Below are 27,596 nucleotides of genomic sequence, written 5' to 3' on the forward strand. Positions count from 1 at the left end.
TTATTATCATTGTTAGTACTGTTTGTTTTAAAAATTATTGTTATTACAATCATTTGTCTTTTTGTTCTTTTCTTTTTTCTCTCTCTCTTCCCCTTTTGTTTTTCCTTCTTTTCCTATTTTGTCTCTCCTCCTTCTCTCACCAATTGATTTAGAGACACATCATTCCTTTTACTTTTACGTCTCTAAAGTAATTTCATGTAGTATTTATTCAATTACTCTGTAACATGTGATTGTATATATTTGTAAATACTTTGTAAATATAATTGAAATGATTTTGAATATGTTATGTTCTATATGATAATATCCCCAATACCCGAATTAGGGTGACATGGGTAAATAAATCATTGTCATTGTCATTGTCATTGTCATTGTCATTGTCATTGTCAGTGGGCGCAGAGATGATCCCCGCGTAGCGCATGCCCGTTGTCAAAGCAATTTACGCGAAAGAAGATGCAAATATTGAAGAAAAATCTCTCTAAAAACTGAAATTTTACGACGAATTCGACGTTTTAACACTTTTGATGATGATAGAAGGATTAAGATATATAAGTCCAGTAGACTGATATAAAAATTATAATGAAACTCGAACGATAACACCAAAATTAAGTCCAAATTAGCGGAGCTCGAACAAAACACGTCTTGTCAGCTTGACAGACAACCAAAAATTCTCCTTGGCCACGTTAGCTGAACTTTGTCATGAAGGGTATTTGATATTATATCCTACATTGAGTAAATTCCGTATAGTGATTGGTTCAAGTAGCATCATGTGACCGAGTATATTTCAACCGTGATGTTGCGTGACGTCAGACCTCGATGTATTTTTGGATATATCGAGGTCTGACGTCATTATTTCACAAAACTGGATATCTAGCTAAACTCTCGGGCGTACCGGCCAGCGCGGTCTCTCTCCCAGGCAAGTCCAGCGATGCGTCGGCGCAGGCACCAATCTGCGTTCCGCTGAGCGCGATGGCTCAGAGAAAAGTAATTCAACTCAACTAACCGGACTTTGCAAGCTCAGCACATAGATTTTGGATATAAATTATTCAAAGTAGGATATAAAACAAATATATCAGGCGTTTCATTCGAAAGCATAGTGGGAATTATTAATCCTCGGTTGGACTGGCAAAACTACTATATGATCCCTCGGGGCTTCGCCCCTCGGGAAAAATAGTACTTGCCAGAGTGGGGCGGTTTATGACGACATTTTTTTTTACTGCTCGGCCAGCATGGATAAAACAGAGTTTTACAATCTATAGCTCCCTTTTTTCATGATCTCTTTTCTTCTCTCTACATTTTCCTTCTTGGTTTTTTTTTCTGTTTTTACCACTTGAAGATGGTCACATTCATATATTTCTCGATCGACAGGCACATTGCTGTTCATTTCCATTGATCATTATGACCATTTTGCATCGACGCTATTGATTTCTAGATTTAAATTCCTGTATTTACCTTCAATTGACCCATAGAATTCAACTGCCAGTGAGATGAATTGACTGATATGCGAATCTGGTATCAAAATCCTGACGATCCTCGTAATAGCCGGCGCTAATAGGCCATATCTACCTGCAACAAATACCTAATGAATGTTTGGAAATATGTCATGAATATGCGGCTCGGTGTAAAAATGGCAGAGGTAAACATGGCAGAGGTAAAAATGGCAAAGGTAAAAATGGCAAAGGTAAAAATGGCAAAGTTATGATATTGGTAGGGGAATATCCGGCCCGTGCCCCCTCCACCCTTGGGATGCACAACAAACAAATATGTCATGAATATGCGGCTCGGTGTAAAAATGGCAAAGGTAAAAATGGCAGAGGTAAAAATGGCAGAGGTAAAAATGGCAAAGGCAAAATTGGCAGAGGTAAAAATGGCAAAGTTATGATATTGGTAGGGGAATATCCGGCCCGTGCCCCCTCCACCCATGGGATGCACAACAAACAAATATGTCATGAATATGCGGCTCGGTGTAAAAATGTCTGAGGTAAAAATGTCAGAGGTAAAAATGGCAAAGGCAAAAATGGTAGAGGTGAAGATGTCAAAGGTAAAGTGGCGGAGGTAAAAATGACAAAGGTAATTGCGAGGGCGAAGCGCGAGCTAAAAATTTTGATAATTCAAACTTGAAGTGGCGCATTGTAAGGTATTTGGAGGAATTAACTAGGACCATATATATTTCATTAACCAAACGATGCGAGCGCGAAGCGCGAGTTGAAAATTTTTGATATTCAGATCATCAGAAGGAACATTTTAAGGACTGATTTTATGAATTCATGAAGAGCAGACATATCTCACCAATCCACTAATGCGAACGTAATCACGGACAAGAAATGTTTCATAATTATATACGAAGACCTTAACTTTTGGCAATCACTTTTTGAGTCATGAAAAAGAAGCATATATCACTACATTAAACAATGATGACTCAAGTGGTAGGAAATATATTTGGTTTATATTGACTTGAAAATGGGATGTTTTAGTACAACAGGATTATATATCTCAGTAAAAAGACAATGCGAGCACCTGGAACAATGAAGACGTAGGCCCTGGGCAAATTATATTTGATAAAGTAATTAGAAGATTGTTTTTTATGTAACGTAACAACATCATAACATAATTATAAAATAATATAACATTATTATGAATAATATTTCCTTCTTTCTCACTATGTTTCTCCTCCTTTCTCCCTCTTTTCTCCTTTTTCCTTTTCCCCGTTTTTTTTTTTTTTTTTGGGGGGGAGGCACGTGCCCTCCATGCCCCCCCCGTACTTACGCCACTGTATGTCCATATGGCAAATACCCCTCCAATATTATTATCTTCTTACCCCATGATGGTTTAATGATTTTATTAGAGAGTACATTCATTTTTTTTGGACATTCCATCTTAATCTCTTCCCAAAGACCCCAACATTGATGAATTTGAAATAATGGGGGTTTCTCTTCAACGTTATAATAAGAACGTAAGTATTTCGTTTGGAAATGGTGAACTTGCTGTTTATTTGCACTTTATGATTCAATAATATTGTTTTATTTGTTAAGCGATATGTCAGGAACAATTTTCACCATAAAACAATTTTCCCTTGTGATTTTTTCCCCTTTCTTTCATAAAAAGTGTGGGGGGTGTTTGTACAGGCCATCCCCCCCCCTCGAAAAGTGTGGGGGGATACATCCCCCATCCCCCGGGATTTAGGCCAGTGTTACCAACAATGTTTTGTTGTTTTCCGTTATCCAAGTTTTGCAAGTGGTTCAAAGAAATCCCGATCTTGTCTGTTTCAGTGTGTTAATGGTAGCGCACATTCGTGTTTACATTAAAAATTTCCTTTGGTATTTATGTGATGAAGTGCTATTCTACTATACGAACTGGCCAAAGTAAATCCTTTTATAACTCACTAATTCAAATCATTTTGGCATGAAAATGTTAGAGTTTAATCATATCAACGATAAAATATAGACCTAAAATGATGAAAAATATCAAAATAATATCAAATCAATTCATAATACTCATTACGTCGATAGGAGCCATTTAAGGTCAATAATCATGACTGATATTAACAGGAATGGCTATGTCTTTTTCTTGTTGATGTAGCATGTCATGATCTTTACCTCTGCCATTTTTACCTCTGCCATTTTTACCTCTGCCATTTTTACCTCTGCCATTTTACCTCTGCCACGTTTCTCCTTTGCCATTATTACCTCTGCCATTTTTACCTCTGCCATATTGTAATAATTGAAGACTTTGGATGTATATTATAATTTTTGAAACAATCGGGTCTAGAAAAAAGACTTTGGACTTATATTGTAATAATTGAAACAACCGGGTCTGAAAAAAAGACTTTGGACTTGCATTATGATTTTTAATTAACCGGGTCTGGAAAAAGACTTTGGACTTATACCAAAAATGTTTAAATAACTGGGTCTGGAAAAAGTCTTTGGACTTATATTAATTTTTTTAAACAACCGGGTCTGAAAGAAGACTTTGGACTTGCATTATAAGTTTTTAATTAACCGGGTCAGGAAAAAAAACCCTTGGACTTATATTATAGTTCTTGAAACAACCGGGTCTGAAAAAAAGACTTTTGACTTATATTATAATTTTTGAAACAACCGGGTCTGGAAAAAAGACTTTGGACGTATATTATGATTATTAAAACAACTTGGTCTAGATAAAGACTTTGGACTTGGGCTATAATGTTTTATTAACCGGGTCTGAAAAAAAGAGTTTAGACTTGCATTATAATTTTTTAATTAACCGGGTCTGGAAAAAAGACATTGGACTTATATTATAGTTCATGAAACAATCGGGTCTGAAAAAAGACTTTGGACTTATATTATAATTTTTGAAACAACCGGGTCTGGATAAAAGACTTTGGACTTATATTATAATTTTTGAAACAACCGGGTCTGGAAAAAAGACTTTGGACATATATCATAATTATTAACACCACCGGGTTTGGAAAAAGACTTTGGACTTGGACTATAATGTTTTATTTACCGGGTCTAAAAAAAAATACTTTGCACTTTTGTGCTATATGAACCCATTACTATAGGATTTTAGTTTAGAACGGATTCGCCAAAAATCCCTTCAAATTTATTACATTTGTGGGTAAGGTTATTATTACATTTGTGGGCGATCAAAAATTATTACATTTGTGGGTAAAGTGCATTATTATTAATAATAATAATAATAGCCAATTTTTATAAAGCGCTTTTCCCAGATTGGCCCAAAGCGCGTTACAGCATATTATTACCCCGGTCATTGGATTCATTTCAATCCCGCACGAAAAGTGCATTTGTAGGTGAAATTATTACATTTGTGGGTAAAGTGTTATTGCATTTGTGGGCGTTATTACATCTGTCGGTAAGGTTTTATTACATTTGTGAGTGCAACACCCCCCCCCCACACACACACACTCCCTGAAAAATCCTGGATCCGCCTCTGGTTTTATAACTCTGTTTTATTAGTTCATTTTTTCTTTCTTGCTTGTCAATTTTTTCCAGTACAAAAAATCCTCCCCCCCCCTTTGCAAAATTCCCCATCTGCCCCGATTTTATACCTTAGTTTTATTGGTACATGCGTCCATAGCGTCATAGAATTGTTCCCCAGTGACGTCACTAAAGGACAAACGGAAATGCGGCAGTTTCCCCTTGACCAATATGGAATCAATCGCCGTGATTCTATGCGGGCATTTCAAATCAACCTCCGCGAAGATGTTGCTTCGCGCGAAACTGGAAATGTAATACTTCATCCTGGTATGGAAACGCATGATATCTTCACACACAAGGCCAGGGTTAGCAACCTCGATGCACCTTTTCTGAGACAACAGCCGTATTTGAGCAGCACTTATCCGGCCATCAGTCATCCCCAGTGGAGATCCTAGCCTTGGTAGATCCAGTACTAGAAAACAAAAATAGGTAATTTTCGCATTTACTTCGGGGAAACTCTTTACACAACTCATCGATTCCTTTAAAATGCAAGTCAAACCATAAATAGAGAACTGAGAGGGTCTTGTTGATAGTTGGCGGACCGGGACGGCAGATTTTCCGAAGATTTGCACGTACGGGACGAGCAATTGCAAACGCGTCGTTGTCCAGAGTCCAGAGATTCCGATGCCGTCCCGGTCCAACAACTTTCGACAAAAGCCACGTAAGCTCGACATTGTGATTTGACTTGCATTTTCATAAGAATTGGTGCGTTGAAGATAGTTTCCCCGTAGTAAATGCGAAGAGATCGGACTATTAAGAACGATAAATTGGTAGAATCACATAAATGGAGAAATAACAAAAAAGCCAGGATAAAACAAAATAAAATATTCATGTCGTCCTGACATAAAATATACAAAATTTGCCGTTACCTGCATGCAACTAAGCACATGGAGCGTGCCTCGTTTATTTCATATTTTGAAGAAAAAAGATTTTATCTAAAATCAGGTCACTGGAAGAAACAAGTTCGCTTTACCCCCACCCCCCTCTTAAAGGTATTGTTTAACTTTGTGAGCAGCTGATTTAAAAATTCTCATACCAAGATGAAACATGTGTACAAGAGCAAGTATTAGAACTAATAAACCCTGAAAACAACCATAATTGAGAATGAAAAGCTAAAACTACAAGGCAAACCCGATTTTGTAAATAGGCGTCTTATGGACACCTAAATAGTACACATATGTGTATGGGATGAAATTAAGATGGTGTTTCCAGTCACTTTATATTTTCAATTTTTTTGAAGCACTTAATAATTATTTTCGAACGAATTTTTTCTGGGCTTCATTTTTGTAACATACTACAGACACAGGTGACAAGTGTGACCTTCTTGCTCAGATTTTTAAAAAGTCAAACCAATGTTAACCAATCACTTTGATGTACATATAGTTAGCGCTGTCTGAAAACACCTCGACACACTTTATTTTATTAAAACATGATCATTTTGTAAAGAGAATGGAAGAATAAAATATTGAGGGGGGTTAATGACAGTTATAAATGGGGTTAATGACTTGCAATTAGACGGTTTGAATAAGTCGTGTAATGACCCAAATTAATGCCTTTCAATCGTGTTAGGCTGAGAGTTTTTAAGGTTGATTGGTGATCACAGAAATCTAGTTTTTTGCAGTTTCATGTTACTGGAAATAGCATAAAGAATATACAAATGTCAGCAACGTGCATATACTATGGTTATTCGGAAAAAAATATGCTAATAGCTAATTAACTGAATCTCATGAAATATGTCAGAGAGGAAACGATTTTTTTATTTCCCCAATTTAAAAGGAATTCCACCTTGTTCTTAAATGTGTGTGTGAGGGTGTGTGTGTATATGTATGTGTGAGAGAGAGAGAGAGAGATATAAAAAGAAGTAAAAGAGAATGCGGAAAGTTTGAGAGGAATAAGTCACAACAAGGGTTTGTGACAGAAGGCAATGAAGTGCATATTCACTAAAAGTGAAATCACTGTGACCACACTGTGAACAAACTACAAACACACTGTGAACACAACATGAAACACTATGAACACATTGTGACACACTGTAAACACACTGTGAGCACACTGTGAACATGCTATGAACACACTATGAACACAACATACTGTGAACACACTGTGAACATGTTATGAGTACATTATGAACACACTGTGAACACACTTTGAACACGCTTTGCCACACTGTGCGACATTGAGTAATTTTCTACATTCTTCACTTACTTATTGAAGAACAGTGTGTACCTTGGTGATCACATTCGCACAGGCAATCATAACCGCTGAGCGTCCCATTCGTGCAGACCCCATGCAATCCACAGCTCTCCTTGGCCACAGTACCAGTGCAGGGATCCCAATCCTTATCTGTGGAGCATTTAATTAGAAAAAACCCCAAATAGTCAGTGATTTTTCACTCATTACCTGTTATGAGCTACCGTAATCCGTGCATCTAATTGGCCCAAAGCGGGTTGGTCAGTAAAAAAAAAATCACTGCTCCTTGTTTCACGGGTCGTTTTATGAATGATGCTTGCATAAATGGAGAGAAGTGTAATTCTACATTACACTCGCGTCATTTTTCAATGTGATTAGGGTTATAGACTTATAAGTGAAATCCACAACTCATTTGCTCGTTCCTATGGGGTTTTTTGAGGAAAAGGGGAATTATGGAATTCTCAGAGTAATTGCTGAAAATTGTTGAGTTTTTGACATCAGTGACTCCCTTATTTGTATGTACCGTTATTGTATCATCGATTTATTAGATAGGCGATATATATTTCGTAGCGATTTAAATTTGCTCTCATTTCATTAATAATGCTTTAATGAAACAGAAAATGTTGTGCTCGTTTATTTTTTTTCTATTTTCAGGAAGATGTGTTGGGATGGAATAGAACATAAGAGGTGTTGAATACTAGGTACTACACACAAAGCCCGTATTGAAATCGTTTAATATGACAAGTGTGAAGTCTTGACTCTAGTAACAAGTCCCAATTAGGACAATTACTCCATCAACATGGTACATTTTCACATTCTGACGATTTGTTGACACTATGTCGAACTTGTTATTTCCAATAAGGGCATTCTATGTACCTAATTATTATCATTTCTCAGATGTGGCTAGTGGTAACACTTCGTAATTCCGATTTAGGTTCTTAATTTCGAAGGTTCGTAATTCTGCAACACGTAAATTGCCTTTACCTCGATGTTCGTTAATCCGAAAACGAAAAAGGGTTCGTCAATCCGAACATTTGCGGTGTAATTCCGGGTTCGTTTATCCGAAAAGGAAATAGAGGCGTAATTCCGAAGGTTCGTTAGTCCGAAAACGAAATGATCAACGAACCTCATTTCGTAGTCGGATTAACGAACCTTCGGATCAACGATCCTCATTTTGTTTTCGGATTGTCGAACCTTCGGAACAACGAACCTTATTTCGCATTCGGATTAACGAACCTTAGGAATATCCGAACATTTAGAATAACGAAGCTTCGAAATTACGGATGTATACGGTGGCTAGTCACCTCAGAGCCAACAATATGCTATAAGCATGATAAGGAAAGGTTTACTGTATTGTGCGTACCCAAAAACGGAAACCGGGATACCAGTGTCCTTTTTTCCTTCAAACGAAAATGAATTATGATATCTTATTAAAAATTCATATAATTCAATTATTCTTCTCTAATTTGATACAAAATGTGTGACGAGCACTTTACAGATTGATGAGCAAACACGAGTTTGAAATTTCGATTTCAAAACCGGATTGCGCAGAAAAATATGTATAACATTGGTTCGTGATACAATTGGCATATTCGCATTTCTTTTGTATTTTTTGTTAAAATTCTCTCACTATTCCCTGAAATGAGAATGAGATTTATTATATATTTACAAGCGAGTTTTTGCGCAGAGCGTCTGTGATATGCCTCAGTATTTATGATTTGTAATCCTCCATGCTGTTGATTAAAATTAGAGATAGAGGATACAATTTTTTAAACACAATTTTTTGTGCGGACTAATTTGAAGCGTCATTGAGATTGCGCATAGTGCACGTATCATGCTTTAGTGAAGTCCTAACTTAAATTGTTTTCTCATTTCTGGTGCTCTTTATTAGTTGAATCAAATTCTTGTGTGGGTTAATTTTCGATCAATTTCGGCAAGTCATATATCATTTTAAAGTGTAGAATATCAGGCTTTTCTTCAAACTCAATCAAATCTAAAACTTCATTTTTGGGGACTTATAGTTGGTTTTAAGTGGCTAGTCAAAAATGGTTTCATTTACAGAGTTGAGGAGATAGTTTCTTCCGCTTTCCGACCAATTCGAGATATATTGAAACAATAAAGCGGGGTTTGAGAGGAGAATATCAACACTTTACCAGATATCTCACAAGACTTCTTTTTCACTTCATGGCTAGACTCAGTGCCAGGCTTTCCGTAAGAGCGTTTGGTATCTCTGCGATAAGTATGCGTTTGCTTCAGTTCCTTCCCAAATCGAACGACTGGAGGACACTCGTCATTGTCATCTAAACTGCCTACATGGGTAAAATGAATAATCACGACAAAAAGAAGAACTGTACTAACTATAGCGATATTTTGGCCTTTACGCGCCTTTTTTTTAAATCAAATCCATTTTTACAAGCCAAGGACTAGAATAATGTGCATTTGGAATAAATGGCATGTGTGATGATGATAATCTGCTTCTAAAAGTCAAGTTTTCTGCATTATTGTCTGTTTTTCCCTCTATGTAACTGATTTGGGGAAGACTAAAGCTTACACGGAGAATATATTTCTACACTACAAAATCACTTGAGTACAATTTTATCCAATATTGAGTAGAAAGGGAACATGCATGTTTGCTGGGTAATTTTTTACTCCATATTAGACAAAATGCATGTTTTAAGGGTGAATTTTAACGCAACATTGCGTAAACTTTACAAAATATTTGATATCTTAATACCCAACCAACATGCATGTTCCTATTTTACCAAGTATTGGGTAAACTTTTTTTAAAGTGTAGATAGTTACCAATTCCTACTAATTATCATGTCTTGAATGATTTTAGATTTATTTTCAAACCTGTTTGTTGTTTACTTTTTCATGAGACCCCTTTTCAAGGCTGCAATCTAGAATATCTACAATGAATTAAAATTGTCACACATTTTTGCCTTAAATAATAATAATAGTACCAACATGCTTATATCATGTATATAGCGCATATCACTGCCAAATGCGTCCCTATGCGCTTTTGAAGGAGACAGAAAAAGGCAAAGAAAAGATGAGGAATTTGCTGGAAATTGTGGCATTAACTCATTTAAGTCTTTTTGAATAAATATGTCTTCAAAGTGGATTTAAACTTGGGTGGAGAAGAGTTCTTTACATGTGATGGGGTGGTATTCCAAAGTGAAGGGCAAAGGATCGTTCTCCATAAAACTTGGTGTGAACACTAGGACAATTTAAAAGATCCTTTGAGCTGATCGAAGATTACGAGAGGGCACATACTCAACTAAACAATCAATAAGATGTTTTGGAGCCATTGCATGGAGGCATTGATAAGTTACAAGCAGTACTTTAAACATTACACGTGACTGGACTCGGAGCCAATGTAGTAATTTTAAGACAGGTGTGATGTGGGAATGTTTTTTAGTACGGGTGACTAGTCGTGCTGCAGTGTTTTGAATTACTTGTAATCTGTTAATTTGGAAATCGGGCATCCTATAGAGTAAACTGTTGCAGTAATTTAAATCTAATGATAATCTAATGATAACTTCACTTTCATTTACATCAACTTGTTTGTATTCCTTTGCTGCGAAAAATTAAATTCTAAAACTTTCATTTGTACAAGCTATCTGGGAAAGTAGTATCTCAAACTGAAAGTGGATATCAGGTCGGTACGTTGTAAGTTATGGCTTGATAAATTTAATGGAGCTGGCACTTTGCTAGTGAGTCTCTAATTATAATATCATTAATGTGTATGTGTCGATTTAGAACAAATAAAAAGTAAACAAAGCCTTGGCTCCAACGACGATTTTTATTATCGATAACAATCTTTCGACGAAAATATCGTTTCAGATTTGCATGAACTACGACAAGGTAGTAACATAATTTATTGTATACATGCATGTAGTATTCATGGTAACGCGCATGTTTTCTATACATTAACAACATGGTAATGGTGCATGCTATTATACTTACAATAAAAAATCGTCAGACATCTTATTGTCTTTATCGTGTTTATCAAGCGAAAAAAAATGCAAGTTCAAACATTACAATCAAAGGTTGGTTTTTCCTCAGATAAGGGAATGCCTTTCAAAAAGATTTTGTCCAAGAATTTTGGAAGAGAAAATGAGGTCCGAATAAACGGGGTTTTTTTATTGCAATTTTTTTTCTGGCAAATGGACTACTCATGATTTGATTTTTTTACAAGTGAATCAGCAAAAAATCAGTGTCAATACAATTACCCCCCCCCCAAAAAAAAAAAGTAAAAAAAAAAGATTTATTTTATTTTACCCAATATAGGGTAAAATGAGGACATGCATGTTGATCTTGTAAAAAACAAAACGCAATGTTGGGTTAAAAAAGCCTAATATGGGTGGAAAATACACAGCAAACATGCATGTTCCCTTTCTACCCAATATTGGGTAAAATTGTTTTTAAAGCGTAACAAGAGTGAATCTTAAAGAGGAGGGGGGGGGGTCAAGGCGGATCTTTGTTTTTATTTATCGAAAACGAATAAAAAAAAAACATGAATTAAATTGACGACAGAGAAAGACACAGAGGACATGGATTGTTATAGTTGAAGGCAAAGTCCATCCTAGCAAAAAGAGTTGATTGGAATAAAAAAATAAATATCCAACAAACATAACACTGAAAATTTCATCAAATAGGATGTAAAATGAAAAAGTTATGACATTTTTAAATGTTGCTTCATGTCACAGAGCGGATATATGAACTGTTGGTCGGTATGCAAATGAGGTAACTGATGACATCACCCACTCACTATTACTTTTGTATTTCATTATATGAAATTTTCTCCTCATTGTCTTCTGAAACAATGTTTTATTTCTCCCTGAACATGTGGATTTACCATTGTTTAACATGTTATGGTTCAGTCAAGATGGTCTTTGTTGTCAAATCTGTAAAAATAGAAATATTGAATAATTCAAACAATACAAAAAACAAAAGAAATAGTGAGGGAAATCATCGTTTCTCTCCTTTGCATGAGACTAAATTGTGCATATAACTATTTTGTGAAAAATAAGCGAAACTTTCAAATGATATAACTTTCTTATCTTACATCTGATTTTGATGAAATTTTCAGCACTATGATTGTCTGATTTTTCTTTATCATGTTTATGGATCCATATCAACATTTTTCCTGAGGTGGACTTAACCTTTAAGTTTTGCAAAGAAATTGGCATATTGTACTCACCAGCTTTAGCTGAAGCAAATATGAACAGCAACAAAACAAAGGCGGTCAATATTAAGAGTCGATGCATGGTGTCTTTTGCTGGATTAGTAAAATAATGAGAGAATAAAGACGACTGATCTTCACACACATCTTACTTTGAACGCCTGAATCCGGGCTCTGATAGCTAAAGTGCCAGCAGAAAAGAGTCGCACAAAGCAGATGACACTGTCACGCAAACGCAGCAGACTCCATACCAATTAAAGGGGGCACGCCAGGCTGAAAATAATATGATTGCATCAGATTAAGAAGAAAAAAACAGACAAACAAGACACTGAAAAGTGGATCAAAATCAGAAAAGGAATGACAAAGCTGTGGCATTTTTAAAAATTGCATTATTCCGGTGAAACAGTTCTTGGAATGTCTTCATGAACATTCACTAAGCAAACTAGTGATCTCCACTCGTTCTTTTGTATTTTATCATATGAAGTTAGATTTATTCAATTCTTTTTTACTCAAGAACAAAAAGAAATAATTGACAACTGGTTTAATGCGATTGGTATTAATTGCTGACACCTTTTCATTAAAAGCGAGACATACCATGCACATGTGTTTGCAAAAAAATGAAACAATTATGAATTTATGTAATAACATAAGGAAATGAAAAGTAGGGGATGTTACATCATCAGCCCACCTAATGAATATTCATTACGAAAGGTAAATGACTGTTTTCGCAATATATTGCGAAGCCTTAAAACTCAATAACTTCGCTATTTGTCTTTCAGAATTTGATGAAATTTTCAGCATTTTGCTCTGCGAATTTTACTCTATGATTTAGATTTAAATATATTCAGTCCGGAGTATCCCTTTAAGTTATAACCAATGATAAACCTTCGGTCGGGTTTTGGAGTAGGTTTGTGTCGGTTGCTATAGCATCGGGGATGTGGTCTTCGGAGTATGATGACGGCAGTGGCGGATCCAAGGGGGGGGGGGCACGGCCGCCCAGTGCTACCTCCCCCCCTTGAAAGTGAGGACTTTTTTGTGAGTGTGTTTTGTTTTGTGCTTGTCAAATTTTTCCTCGCAAAAATACCCCCCCCACCCTTTGGAAAATCCTGGATCCACCTCTTGATGAGAGCATGGGAGATAAAGGTCATGAGATGAGAAGGATTAGCAAAAATTGGAGATGGGGGTCGGTGCGCGTTTGTGAAAGACAGGGGGGGGGGACAAAATATGTAAATATGTAAGATAATAAGGCAAAATATGGGTAACAGATCTGTTAATCAGTATAATAAAATTCATGACCCCTTTCTATATTTAATCTTTGAGAACTACCGATATACTATAGGTGTTCTAGCCCCCCCCCCCCTCTCCGCTCCCCCTCTACCCCACCCCCTCCCCCTCCCAACCCCCTTTCTTTCCCTTGTTATTAGTCAGAGGTGTTACGACTTTTCAATATCCATTTCTTTCTTTGTTTCGGATCCAGCGTTGCATCAATCGACTTATTCTCACGATTAAGTGTTTTTTAAGGTGCTCAACAAACCCAAATAGAACCAATAAACAAAGAATATATGAGTTTTGTTCACGTTCCTTTTTCTTGGTGACCACCACTCAGCCAATTCCCTCCCTTTTTCTTTCGCTTTCTCACTAATTTTATTATTGACGAAAGAGTTATGGTACGAAATAACGGTAAATTGATAGTAGCTATCTTGTTTTATTACTATCTTTTAATGCAGAAGCTGCTCGATTCAGTTTGCTTTTGGAAAAGCAAATGACTTTGAATCATCTAGCTCAGGTATTTGGTACATTTTATAGTTTTTCTTTGTTGCTTCTTTTTGATGTAAAAGTGCTTTTTACATTTGTTCAGAATCACTGGAGGCATTTGTGTTATTATTTACTCCAGTATTACCATTATCAATGATTTGTTTTCTGTTTTCTTCTAATTCTCATTTGATAATTTTTTTTTCTTCACAATTATTTGTTTGTTATGACTATCATGATAATTATTAATAAAATCATTGTTCTTCTTCTTATTTTTTTATCATTATCAGAACCTTATTGTTGGAACTATAGTTATAAATATTTTGCATGTTTATGTGTAAAAATGTTTCAATAAAAGAAAACATTTAGAAGCAATTACAAATCATTATTATCATCAATTCTGCATATCTATCATCATTGTATGTTTAGTATAAATTATGAATAATCTTTATTACTATATTATTGTTATCATATGGTTTGCAGGCAGCGAAAAGGGTGATACAATCAAGTGACGTCATACTGCAGATGAGCGATGATTGGTCATTGTTAGATCTAGACAGCATTAGCAGACAAACTGTTTCAGTGCTGTGTGCAAAGGAAACAAGATGCTTGTACAATTTAATCCTGAATGGTTCGTAAATCCAGGTTTTACTTATTCTTTGAAAATTACAGGACTTAATGGGGGAAAAGGCATTTTCTTTTAGAACTGTGCTACGATGACCACCATAGCTGGTTCTTACTAAGTAATGAATAAAGTAGTCAAATGATTTCAGGATTTTTTTTAAGAAGGTAGCATTGGATCTGAATTGTGGATATGTTTCTTGTGTGTTTTCTAAATTTGACTGTGATGTTGATCAGCATTGTATTCTGGTTGAATAAGGTATCTAATTTTCTAAGTTGCTATAATACGAATACGATTAAAATCTCATCTCATTCATATGGCTTTAAAGGAAACCAAAACCCAAGAAGAGAAGCAATCTTATTGGAAAGAGTAAACTGAGAGGAACAATTGAAAAAGAGTTTCATCAAAATCGTGTTACATATAAGAATAATTGTAAAAGAATTTTAAAAGCAATTACATTCATCTATTAGTTATTTCCCTTTAAGGATAGCCAAGAATTGTAAAGAACATTCTAGAATGTCTTTTTATTATGCAGGCCTTGCCTATTTAAAGGCCAAGGAGTTTTATTGTTGAATAGGGAAAAGCCAAACAATAGAATTGTATTGGTAGTGGAAATGAACAATAGGCTTAGCTATGTTATTGACACTGTTGATTTCAATGAGGTCATTCAAGAGTGTTCTGGATTTTGACTGCTCCTGAAAGGAGAAAGTTTTTCAAAGAAAATGCTAGAACCTTCCATTATAGTGAATTCTAGAAGCTTGTAGATTAGTTGAAATATTAGAATGATCTAGACAGTTCAAATTTAGTATATAAAGCTGCAGTTTCTACAAGGACATCATCACATCATATTAGATCACTTGATCACCACATCATATGAGATCACTTCACCAGATCAGATCAGAGCAGTTTATTTCCACCTGGAATATCTATATTGTGTGGAATTATTTGCCCACCATCAATGAACTGTTTGCAGTTATTTTGAGAGAGAAATTATCAGTTCTCATCGAGATCATCAACATCATCAACCTGTTCAATGAACACGCTTTAACCCATGGATTGCTGAAATTAACTGTTAATCATCATCAACATCGTCTTCACGGACGCTTCAACTCGTTACAGTGACTCGTATTATTCATCATACTTCAACATCAGTTTCATCATCGCCATCATTGTGAATTTTCGCCAGTCAACTGGGATTTTATCATTTGGATTATTACTTGGATATAGTATCATCACTTCGGGATTTTACATCGGACACTTCAAGAGATTTATGTAAGATCATTATTTGTTTTATTTATGTATAATTATTTCCTGTAATAAAAAAAAGAGGAAATTAAACTTTATATCTCAATTTCTGATTGTTATTTGTTGCAGTATCGTAACAATCGGTTATGAAATAAGCAATTTATGGACGTTTAAAAAGTCTTGCTGTACTTTCAATGGGGATCCTCAAATTGGCAAACGTGCTTCAAAATGGCTGATTTTGTGGACAACTCTCCATTTGTTTTATACAAAAATTTTCAGATTTTCATCATTATCTTTCAAATTGCATCTTGCCTCCTTCTGAGCACAACATATGTCATGGGACAATATAACTTACATCACATATTTCAAGTTCAGGAAGAGATAATGTGAAATGTGTAAAATAAAAGGGAAAATCTGAAAATTTGTGTACAAAGCAAATGAAGAGTTGTCCACAAAATCAGCCATTTGAAGCACGTTTGCCAATTTGATTGAATGTACAACAAGACTTTTTAAACGTCCATAACTTGCTTATTTCATAACCGATTTTGATGAAACCTTTTTTTTAATTGTTCCTCTTATTTAACTCTTTCCAATAAGATTGCTTCCTTCATGGGTTTTGGCTTCCTTTAAGGAAAGAAATGTGTATTCCCAGTAGAGCGTTCAAACTTTCTTACCGTCGACCAATCAGAATGATCAGAATGGGTTTTTAGATCTAAATTTTGTCAATTCTGTGCACGCGCGTTTGTGAGTGTGTGAACAAGCGGGTGTGTGTGTTTGAGGGTGGGGGTGTGTAGGTATAAGGGTACGTGTGTTGTATGGGATTTGAATGAATAGGCGTGTGTGTGTCAGTGTAGTGTTTTAAGGAAGACCAAGCATACTATTTGATAACACATAGACCTACATTGTTATTTTGTCATCGTGTATGAATTACATTTAGCTTCACATTTCGAGTATGTAAAACAGACTACCTCTGCCAACCCATAATTCAAAATCACATTTGACATCAACACGTATTAAACACGGATTATAGCGGCCTACATTTTATTCTAGACTGATTAGTAGGGGTGTGGGGGATGAGAGGCTGTGTGTGTGTGCCTATACGGGTGTGCATCTATGCGAGGACAGGAGTGAGACAGTGTGTGTGTGACTGTATTGAATTGAATTGAATTGAATTTATTTTCATACTTCACAAGATAACAAAATAATAACATAATACAAGAAATACATTTGGTTACATAGAAAAATACAAAGATAATGGCAGTAAATAAAGTGAAATATGAAGGAACCTGCATGAAAAGCAGAGCTTGTAGTGTCTGCAGGTTCCTTAAAGTAATTATGAAGTTCGTAAGGAGATCGGACACTAAAGAATAATTATACTACAAAGGAAAAGCCAAACAGCACAAAATCAAGGGGTAAAGAATAAGAGGAAAAGTGAACAATGTGAAATATAGGAGGGGGATGAGCGAAGAATGAAAAAAAATATATACCACATTATACCTTTAAAAAGGTACAAATCTAATATATTACATATATTCAGCCAGTGCGTCTTAACGGTGTCCATAACTGGACAAAAGAAATGATTTCAGTTTACATTTAAACATACTTAAAGATAAACAGCTAGTTATTTCGATTGGAAGATTATTCCAAAGCCTTGGTCCTTCGAATACAATTGTTCTTTGAGCAAATAACGTACGAGTACGTGGAAGGTGAAATGAGTCCCTTTGGCGGGTAGGGTAAGAATGGATAAGGTTGTTTCTTTGAAACAAGGAAGAAAAAATTTCCGGTAAATCATCTTTTGAGAGTTGAAACATGAATGTACCCAAATGAAATTCGTAAATATCATGAATTTTCAGGATTTTGTTTTTTATAAATAATGGATTTGTGTGTGCATAAAAGTCAGATTGGTTAATTACCCTACGGGTACGCCTACGGGTGTGGGTGTGTGTTGTGTCTGTATGACTACGGGTGTGCGTGTATGTGAGGATAGGAGTGAGAGTGTGTGTGTCTGTATGCCTACGGGTGTGCGTGTATGTGAGGATAGGAGTGAGAGTGTGTGTGTCTGTATGCCTACGGGTGTGCGTGTATGTGAGGATAGCAGTGAGAGTGTGTGCGTCTGTATGACTACGGGTGTGCGTGTATGTGAGGATAGGAATGAGAGTGTGTGCGTCTGTATGACTACGGGTGTGCGTGTATGTGAGGATAGGAGTGAGAGTGTGTGCGTCTGTATGCCTACGGGTGTGCGTGTATGCGAGGATAGGTGTGAAAGAGTGTGCGTCTGTATGACTACGGGTGTGCGTGTATGCGAGGATAGGAGTGAGAGTATGTGCGTCTGTATGACTACGGGTGTGCGTGTATGTGAGGATAGGAGTGAGAGTGTATGTGTCTGTATGACTACGGGTGTGCGTGTATGTGAGGATAGGAGTGAGAGTGTGTGTGTCTGTATGACTACGGGTGTGCGTGTATGTGAGGATAGGAGTGAGTGTGGGTGTGTCTGTTTGCCTACGGGTGTGCGTGTATGTGAGGATAGGAGTGAGTGTGTGTGTGTCTGTATGCCTACGGGTGTGCGTGTATGTGAGGATAGGAGTGAGTGTGGGTGTGTCTGTTTGCCTACGGGTGTGCGTGTATGCGAGGATAGCAGTGAGAGTGTGTGCGTCTGTATGACTACGGGTGCGTGTTTAAGTGAGGATAGGTGTGGGCGTGGAAGTTCGTGGGAGTGGAGGAGAAGATGATACTATTTAAAATAAAAATTGCATCCACAGCAATACCAGACAAAGAGATGTATAGTTATGAAAAATGATATAAATTCAGAGCGTATTGTACGAGACTGATAAATACTTGTTTTTTATACAGAATGTGACGAGTTCGAAAAGATGCTGGATGATGACGTAACTCTGCGACACTTCACTGATTGGATGGATAAAGTTGTAGAAACTTTCGTCATTAAGGTACAAGTTTATGATTTGAGGGCTATCTTAAGTTTTGGACTAGTTAAAGACTCGGTCACTCCGCCCGAACTTTGTTGGAACGTTCCTTAAACGGTGGGGAAAAGGGTCCGAATATCGACAACGCTCGTCGCTCGTCCACGCCCACCCTCGTAAAGGGTCGAAGCACCTTTTGACCGAATTCGATTTTTTAAGATATGTTATATAATTGAAACAAAAATTATCTTAGACGTATGGGGTTCAAATGCATCCCATTAAAAATAAAATCATTATATCCTATGTGTATCTCCATAGAAAATAAAAGTGCACATATTGACACAACGGAAAAAAACAAAAGGAAAAATCCTATTTAAAAAAAAGTCGCCAAATAGTATTAGGGTATTTCAAACGTATTTTAATAGCGCCATCTGTTCTAATTGGTAGCCCGCGCATTTGAGATGCCCTGGTTTTTTCTACCCCCCCCCCCCACACACACATACATACATCTTTCCACACCCTCGATATTATCACATTAAAGCCAAAATGTACGATAAAATTGTAACATGACATGCATTAACCCATGGCATACTGGAACATGGTGATTTCCTGTACAAATCCATCTGGAAACAGATATGTCAGTAGTCACTGGGTTGATTTTTTATGATAACTGTTGATAGAATCAGCGCTGTCGACGCAGCTGCAGAAGTAGCTTTAACACAATTCAGGAGTGCATTTTTACTCATAACACCTGATCCTTGCTAATTATATGTGATATCATGACTTCGGCCAGTCTATGAGTATTAATAATATTAATGGCCGGATTTGTCGAACAATGTAGACACTATACGTGGCAGTCGGGAGCATACCGTCTCAACATATGTTAAAGGATTCTAAGTTTGACATGTCATGAATTTAATTTTCTTTCATTTCATAATAACATTTATTTTTTCCATTTCACAAAATCATTTTTTTTTGTCAACATAAATTCAAACAAAATCAATTTGTCATAAGGAAGGTAATTGACGTAAGTGTCTGTAAGGAAAGCTTGTGTCGGAATACGCCTGCAGATGTATTAAAATAAAGAATACAATGCAAAGAAAAGAAAAGAAAAGGAGAATAGGAGGGATAGAAACGAGTAGGGAGAACGTAAAAAGGAGGGAATCGTGAGAGGGAAAAGTTAGGATACAAAGGATACATATTCAGTGGCGTAAAGAACCAAACATTTTCGGGGCGAGCTATGGCGTAGCGGTGTAAAATTTAGAGGGGAAAGGGTGCGAGCGAAGCGAGAGAGCAAAACTTTCGACATTTTTCTTACAAAACGTCTATTATGTGATAGATTTTACACCCTATAAATAATATCAAATTTTACCCTTCTCTCTTTCCATTCCTTTTCTCGATCGAGATTTATTTATTTATTTGTTTGTTTATTGTTTGTTTATATATTTGCTTATGGGGGGGGGCAAGATTCCAACCAGTGTACAAGTAGATAGAGTCTGTAATTGCCCCCAGAGGAAAGTAAAAGTATTTTACCCTGAAATTCTGGTGGTTTCATAACTATTTGCTCTTGCGAGTACTAGTATATAAAAAGAAATTGCACGTTAATCCCAAGATGACACCTAACGACCAAGATTAAATAAACCCAAGTAATCCGTACTTTTACATTATTCTGAACCAAAAACTCTATTGCAATCCTTAACTCTAAACCAATATGGCCTCTGTGAGACCAGATCCAATATCGTAGGAGAAAATTCCGTGTAACCGTTTTTGTTGAAGGTGAATGCTGTAAAAATGGAGATTCGACAGTTTTAAATGTCACTGGCCTTTTTCAGAAATGCCATGGGTTTTATTGCGACATGTACTGAAGGCAATAATAAGTAGTTCCATTCCATTTTTTACTGCGTGTGTACAGTTATTGAAAATCGCTATGAACGGTTTCCGGAAATTGCCACTACACATATGAAAGTCTGTGATGCATATGGAGCTCATGATAGAAAATACTGGGAGGTTGTGGAAAGAAATTTTGGAACTAACATAGTTACCCAGTTTCTAGATAAAAATGAAATTAATAAATCAAAATAAATAAACAGGGGGAAAATTCCAATAGGCCTATATTTGGGTTATAAATATAGTGGACAAATCCGGATCTATTTCAACTTGCCGATTTGCCTGTCAAAAATTTTCTTTCATATCCAGCCAACAAAGTATCGTGCGATGAAGAAAATTAGCCCAGAAGCGAGAAACGGTTTCATCACTTACACTATTTGTCATGTTTTCTAAAGAATTGTGATAAAGACTACACACTTCCATCTCGATCATGGTCATACATTGGAAAAATCCCGTTACACTGTTAAAAAAACCCTGATTTTACAGAAAAATAAAAGAACATTTTGCAGAAAGCAATACCAGAATCATTCTTTAAATTCATGAAACAGGAATTTTTCTGCAATTTAACAGAACAGGTCTGTTAGAAAAAGGGGAAAAGAGTGTTTTATTTAAGGAAATTTGTAAGATTACACACACCAAATACCAATTTCCTGTAAGATTACGCAATCTGGTAAGATTACAGGTGTTCTCGAGACTCTGCTGCAGGAACTTCTTTTAGTTTAAGGATAAATTTTTTAACAGTGTATATTTAGACTTAGGGTTGTAATATAGAGATTTTCGTTCATAATAATGTAATGATAGGGAATTAGTGTTAATATAGGGTCTTTTCAAAGATGAATCTTGAATCATCATTGCAAAATCTTGAATCATCATTGCAATGATGATTACAATTCGTTTTTAGAATCATCGGATCTTTCACACGTACGCTCGCTCGAAAACTTTATTTGAATACGAACCTGAGTATAAAGGCGGTATCTGTCCTTAGCGGCTTGTCAATCAAAGCACTGCATCGATACGATGAGTGCGTGAAAATTGTATTATCTACGATAGTGCTTGATGGGACACGTAAACTCCGCCCCCCCCCCCATAAAAAAATACGTTCTGGATGTCAAGCTTTTCACACGTAAATTTGTATCGTAATTTGAGTGAAAATGAACTGGAATTCGCCTCTGGCTTAACGTATTAAACTTAGGGCCTCTTCACACGTGAATCTTGAATCATCATTGTTGCAATGATGATTGCTATTGTAATCGTGACTTTGATTAGCGTTCTACGATTTTTTTACCGTTTGAAAATTTGGATTTTCCATTAAATAGCAATTAATTGTCACGTAACCTTACAATTCGCCGTTTTGGCAATCATTTTTTATATTTTCTTTCCATGTCCAGCCCACCAAAAGTCATCCTGATAAAATAATCAACTCGACCCGGAAGTTCTTGCTGACCTGGTCAACATTCACGTCAAAGGTCATCCGGGACTTGACCATTGGTAGCGCACCAAGCTTTGGTAGGCTTCGCAATTTTGATGTTTCCCTTAAAAATAAATAAAATATCTTTTTGTTTGTGATTATTACATTTACCTCTAAATAAGAGAAAAGATTATGCAAAATTTATATCAATCGTCTATATAAAAACAATTGTGTATTCCTAATTTTCATTTCTTTGGACAACATTTATATAATGCTTATTTGAAATTAGGCCTAATGTCAAAAAGAATAACTAAGGAGAAATTTTCACTGTTAGTAATCTTTTTTTTTTTTGCTCACTGATTTATATTGAGGAAACCCTAAGTATCTCCCAATCATCACGGTCAAGATTTGATGTGAGGCGAATTTATCGATAATCCGAAAACGAAAAAGGTTCGATGTTCCGAAGGTTCGTTATTCCGAAAACGAAATAAGGTTCGTCGTTCCTAAGTTTCGTTAGTCCGAAAATGAAATAAGGTTAGTTAATCATTTAGCTTTCGGACAAACGAACCTCATTTCTTTTTCGGAATAACGAATCTTCGGAATTACGAACCTTCGGAAATACGAACCTTCGGAAATATGAGAGAGAAAGAGAGAGAGAAGGAGGATGGGGAGGTGGGGAGGGAGCAAGGGTCAAAGAGGTGCACTGAAACGATATTTTTTTATCTTGATTTGTTTTCAGGATCGTTCCATATCCTTCATCTGATGTTAGAGCAGTATCTTCTCCACAAGACTGATCTCATCCAGCTTGAAGCCAGGATGAATGCTACTCTTGCAATGCTACGTGAAGACTGTTGCCAAGGTAGACACCCTTACGTTGAATCATAATCGCCACAGTGTCTATCATCGCCAAATTTCCAAAAGAAAGATGACTTAAGTAAAAAAGATCTTTAGAATTTCCGAAATTAATGTGTTACGTAAGTTTAGATATATTTAACAGTTATGAACGCAGTGCCAAACACTCCTCACTTACTTTTTCATTTTTTATTAATTTGTACCGTTCTTTCCCCAAAGAAGTGCATCAATCTATGAACATATCTTGTACATCATCATCGTCATCATCACCATCATCATCGTCTTCGACATCATCGTCATCATCATACTTCATCTTTCTCCTCTTTTTCTACTTCTTTCTCCCCCTTCTTCTCCCCCTCTTGTTCTTGTTCCTTTTCTTCTTCCCCTCCTCCTCCTTCTCCTTTTTGTTCTTCTTCCTCCTCTTATTTCCAATTAACATAAACGATAATGGAAAGCAGAAAATATTGATATTTAGGAAAATCTTGTATTCATTACTCTAAGCTTAATTCACTTTGATTCCAACCTACTAGTAATTCGTCTACAAATGTTTAGTCTGTTGATCGTTTTGTTTCATTATCATTTAGCCCGTTATTTTATCTTGTCTACTTCCCAGTTAGGCTGCTGTACCGATCCCATCAAATATCCACTATTCAACATGGGAAGCGTTTCATGAACATTTTCATCCGACAAGTTGTCAGATCTGACATCTTTCCATGATTTTGATTGGCTGAGAGGCACTGTTCCTATGGTAACTGTCTGATAAAATGGGACTTGTCGGATAAAACGTCCGACAAGTCCTTTCATGAAACGCCCTCCTGGGGAGCGTTTCATGAAAGAACTTGTCAGACGTTTCATCCGACAAGTCCTGTTTTATCCGACAGTTGCTATAGTAACATTGCTTCTCAGCCAATCAGAATCAAGAAAAGTTGTCAGATCTGACAACTTGTCGGACGAAAATATTGATGAAACACTCCCCTGGTCTAATTCGTTCGTAAATGGCGTTAATGCATGCGCTTTGATGTATTACAACGGGGAAGGGTATACATCATCAGTGCATATGCAGTATGCATGCCCCGCTAGGAAAATAATTTTATACATCTATAATACGAACAGAAGTGTCTACTGGTTTTGGTGAATGAGAACATACACTGCAAAAAATCCGGTGTTAATTTAACACCCAGCCCGGAATCTATATATGTCCACACCAGAGAAGTGTTAAACAACAGTATAAGTCTAACACCATATATGTGTTTATACAACACCAATTAGTATCAAAACAGCATTTGTTTGATTCCAAACTGGTGTTGTTTCAATATCTGGTGTGGACATTACCGGAGATTTTGCAGTGTATATTATCCTTAATATTACTATCATGATTATTTTTATCATCATTATTATTATTGTTGTTGTTGTTGCTGTCATTATCATCATCATCATCATTCCGTGTATGCATGTTCTTTTATATACAACAGAGGAATGTTTAAATGGATTTGAAGCGCCATCGCAGGAGAGGACAGAAAGAGGTTTAATTGGTCATAACACGCCCACACATTCATACGAAGCACGGTCCAATGAGAACGCCCGATATAAGCATTCATCCGACAACGCTCCTCAATTCAAAACCGTTCCTGATTGGTCGAGAGTGGAAGATCACGTGGGCGGCCACCATCTAGGCCATGCCACGTGGAAGAACGAAAATCACTCGCTTACGCATGCGCATTTCACTCATAGGTTGCTCGAGACTTCATTTTAGAGATGTTTTTTTTTTCTTGAAAGCCCCTGTAAACAATTGTACATATTTTGTGTGCCAACATGTCCAAGTAAATCTATGAGATTTATTATAGAATAATCAATATTTTCATTGAAAATGTTGTTTAGTTAAGAATTTTTTTTTTAAATAAAGGCCAATTGAATAAAGTAAATTTGTAAAAACAAATTAGACCGAAGAAAGTATTCAACTGGGCGCTAGTTTTATTATGTTAGCCCAGGTGGGAATTTCGGTTTCACCCGGGAGGTCGGGGGTTCAAACCCCGGCCACGTCAGACCAAAATACGTTAAAAGATGGGAGGTGCTGCTAACCTGTCTGGCGTTCAACGATTTAAGGGATAGAGCCTCGTCGGTCTGGCGCTGCACAGCGGCTGCCGGTCCCACGGTCAATTGGGCAAAGCAAATTTTCTGAGTATTTCATTTCATGTCTATTTCGAACAATACATTATGGATTTTTTAAAAGGATTTAAAAAAAAATCATTTCCCATAGACTCATGTGTTAAAATGGCACTGTTAAAAATCATAAAAAATATAGATGAAATCAGAGGGTCGAATGTTTACTACCAGTAGATAGGATTATATCTGACATTCCATATCTGACCAGGGCCCGTTGCAGAAAGACTTGCAATCAAACGCAACTCTAAAAATCATGCGCAACTTCATTTTCAGCCAATCAACAGTGCGCATTTGGGACTTGCGTTTGATTTTTTGACTTGCGTTTAAACGCAACTCTTTCTGTAACGGACCCCTGAAAAGGGTACCCGATCCTAAATCCATTGAAAGCTTTACAAAACTCAACGAGCGATAGTTGTGCATGGCTCTGAACTCACAAAACAAAAAATACGTTTTAACGTGCATTCTAAAAAATAATGAGTAAAAATTTACCCGAAATTGTGTAAAAAGGGAACATGCATGTTTGTTGGGAAAGATTTTGTCCCATATTGCGGCAAAATGCATGTTTTATGGATGATTTTCAACGAAACATTGGGTAAATTTTACACAATGTTATGTTTAATTTTGTCTAACATGCATGTTCCTTATTTACCAATATTGGGTGATCTGTTTTCAGAGTGTGCATGTGATTAAATGAAAGACGACTTTTTAACTCGAGATTCAAAAATGATAGGCTTTCTGATTTTTTTTTCTTCAGAATTTAATAGAATCTGAAATAAATTAGTCACATATTACATACATGCCACACAAACTACAGTATGTCAATTGCATCGATACACATCTGTGAGATAACACATGAAAAATACACCCAATTGTCATCAATTAATTCAACAGCATTTTAAATATCACTATTAAGGCCGCTATTTCAACAACGTAGGCCCAATTGGTTTCGTTTTGAAGAGAGAACTGAATACATGCTTCCTTCATTATATATGTGTACTGTCGTTTTACCTTGTTGTACTTCATATGAAAACCAGAATGCAGATGCTTTCTGTAACAATTTATAGCGCCATTTCTGAATGAGAATTTACAAACTAAGGGGTCTTTAAACATTTTTTAAATCTGACTATGACAGGCCAATCCATGCCATTGATCGGTCATATTAAGACACTAAAAAGATAAGCAAACATTTAGGCCTAGTTGTCACAAATCTCTAAATTGAAATACACATCAAATTTATGTATAAATATGAAGAGAAATTATGTATGTTTTCCTTCAAATTCAAAACATTCAAATTAAAATATTTTCCAAAACATCGTTCTAAAAATGGGTAGATTTCTTATCATAATTTACTCATATCCTACAAGTAACAACTGCATTCAGACCACCTGTACATCCCTCCATAAAACATTTGTGAGTGCAAATATTGGCATGCATGGCCTTCCATAGAAAGATTCAGAATTGTAATCTGGAGAGCCTTTAACCTTGTCTGACAAGCTGCAAAATTGGGTGAGAGGCACAGTTACTATGAAAACCAGCAGATAAAACATACCTCTGTCAGATTCTTTATAAAAAAGAAGAATCTGCTAGGATCGAAAGCTTAGGCCCCTTTTGACTCTCTTAAAAAAAAATCAGTTTTGTTTGGCAGCCACCACTGACAGTAAAAGCCACATCGTACAAAGAGTTACGATTGATTCGATCAATCTCAGCAATATGGAAATCCATCAATGTCATAATTATTTTATTGGGAAATTTGCACAATGTCCTTTGAAAACAAAGAGAAGCATACTGAATTGTCAAGAAAACGGCAAATGTATGAATATACATGTACATCATTTCCAGAAAATACAACACACTTGTACATGTAGATGTTGACATTGCTCGCTTTCCATAGTTGCAATTGATCAGATTAATCGTAACGGGGGGGGCTGGTCCCTGTCTTACAAAGAGCTATGATTGATGTGGGCCCTGTTGTACAAAGAGTTGTGATTGATCCGATCAATCGTAACTCTATGGAAATCCATCAGTGTCATAATCTTTTCGACGAAAAATTTGCACAATGTTCTTTTTATGCTAAGAGAAGCGCAGTGAATTTTCAGGGAAACAATGAATGCGTGAATATACATCACAGCTAGAAAAAAATATTGAACATGCATAATAGATGTTGACGTTGCTGGCCGTCCATAGTTGCGATTGATCGGAAACTCTTCATAACTCTTTGTTGACAGGGCCCAGATCAACATCTAAGATGCATGTTTGTTTTAAATATTTTCTAGAAATCATGTATATTCGTGCATTCCTTTTTTGTAACAATTCGGTATGCTCCTCATGTTTGTGATGACATTGTAGGCCTACTAATTTCCTGTATGAAAAATTATGACAAGACATAGACTATAGGGCT

At 36.2% G+C, this 27,596-nt stretch overlaps 2 protein-coding genes across 2 annotated transcripts; one reads left to right on the forward strand and one right to left on the reverse strand.

Annotated features, from left to right (window-relative positions):
• Positions 1-5,038: 5,038 nt before the first annotated feature.
• On the reverse strand, positions 5,039-12,589 carry LOC121417804. Its single transcript, XM_041611540.1, has 4 exons — positions 12,370-12,589; positions 9,317-9,472; positions 7,179-7,316; positions 5,039-5,385 (listed from the first exon to the last, which is right to left on the reverse strand). The coding sequence occupies exons 1-4, from the start codon at positions 12,434-12,436 to the stop codon at positions 5,039-5,041; spliced, it is 708 nt and encodes a 235-aa protein (XP_041467474.1). The 5' UTR covers positions 12,437-12,589.
• Positions 12,590-14,082: 1,493 nt separating this feature from the next.
• LOC121416634 (transcription factor RFX4-like) lies at positions 14,083-24,809 on the forward strand. Its single transcript, XM_041610115.1, has 6 exons — positions 14,083-14,137; positions 14,587-14,734; positions 18,821-18,915; positions 22,164-22,281; positions 22,923-23,042; positions 24,508-24,809. Exons 1-6 carry the CDS (start codon positions 14,114-14,116, stop codon positions 24,786-24,788), a joined length of 786 nt encoding a protein of 261 aa, XP_041466049.1. The 5' UTR covers positions 14,083-14,113; the 3' UTR covers positions 24,789-24,809.
• The last annotated feature ends 2,787 nt before the right edge of the window (positions 24,810-27,596 follow it).

This window comes from Lytechinus variegatus, chromosome 6 (genome assembly GCF_018143015.1).
Source record: "Lytechinus variegatus isolate NC3 chromosome 6, Lvar_3.0, whole genome shotgun sequence".
In the NCBI taxonomy this organism is placed as follows: domain Eukaryota; kingdom Metazoa; phylum Echinodermata; class Echinoidea; order Temnopleuroida; family Toxopneustidae; genus Lytechinus; species Lytechinus variegatus.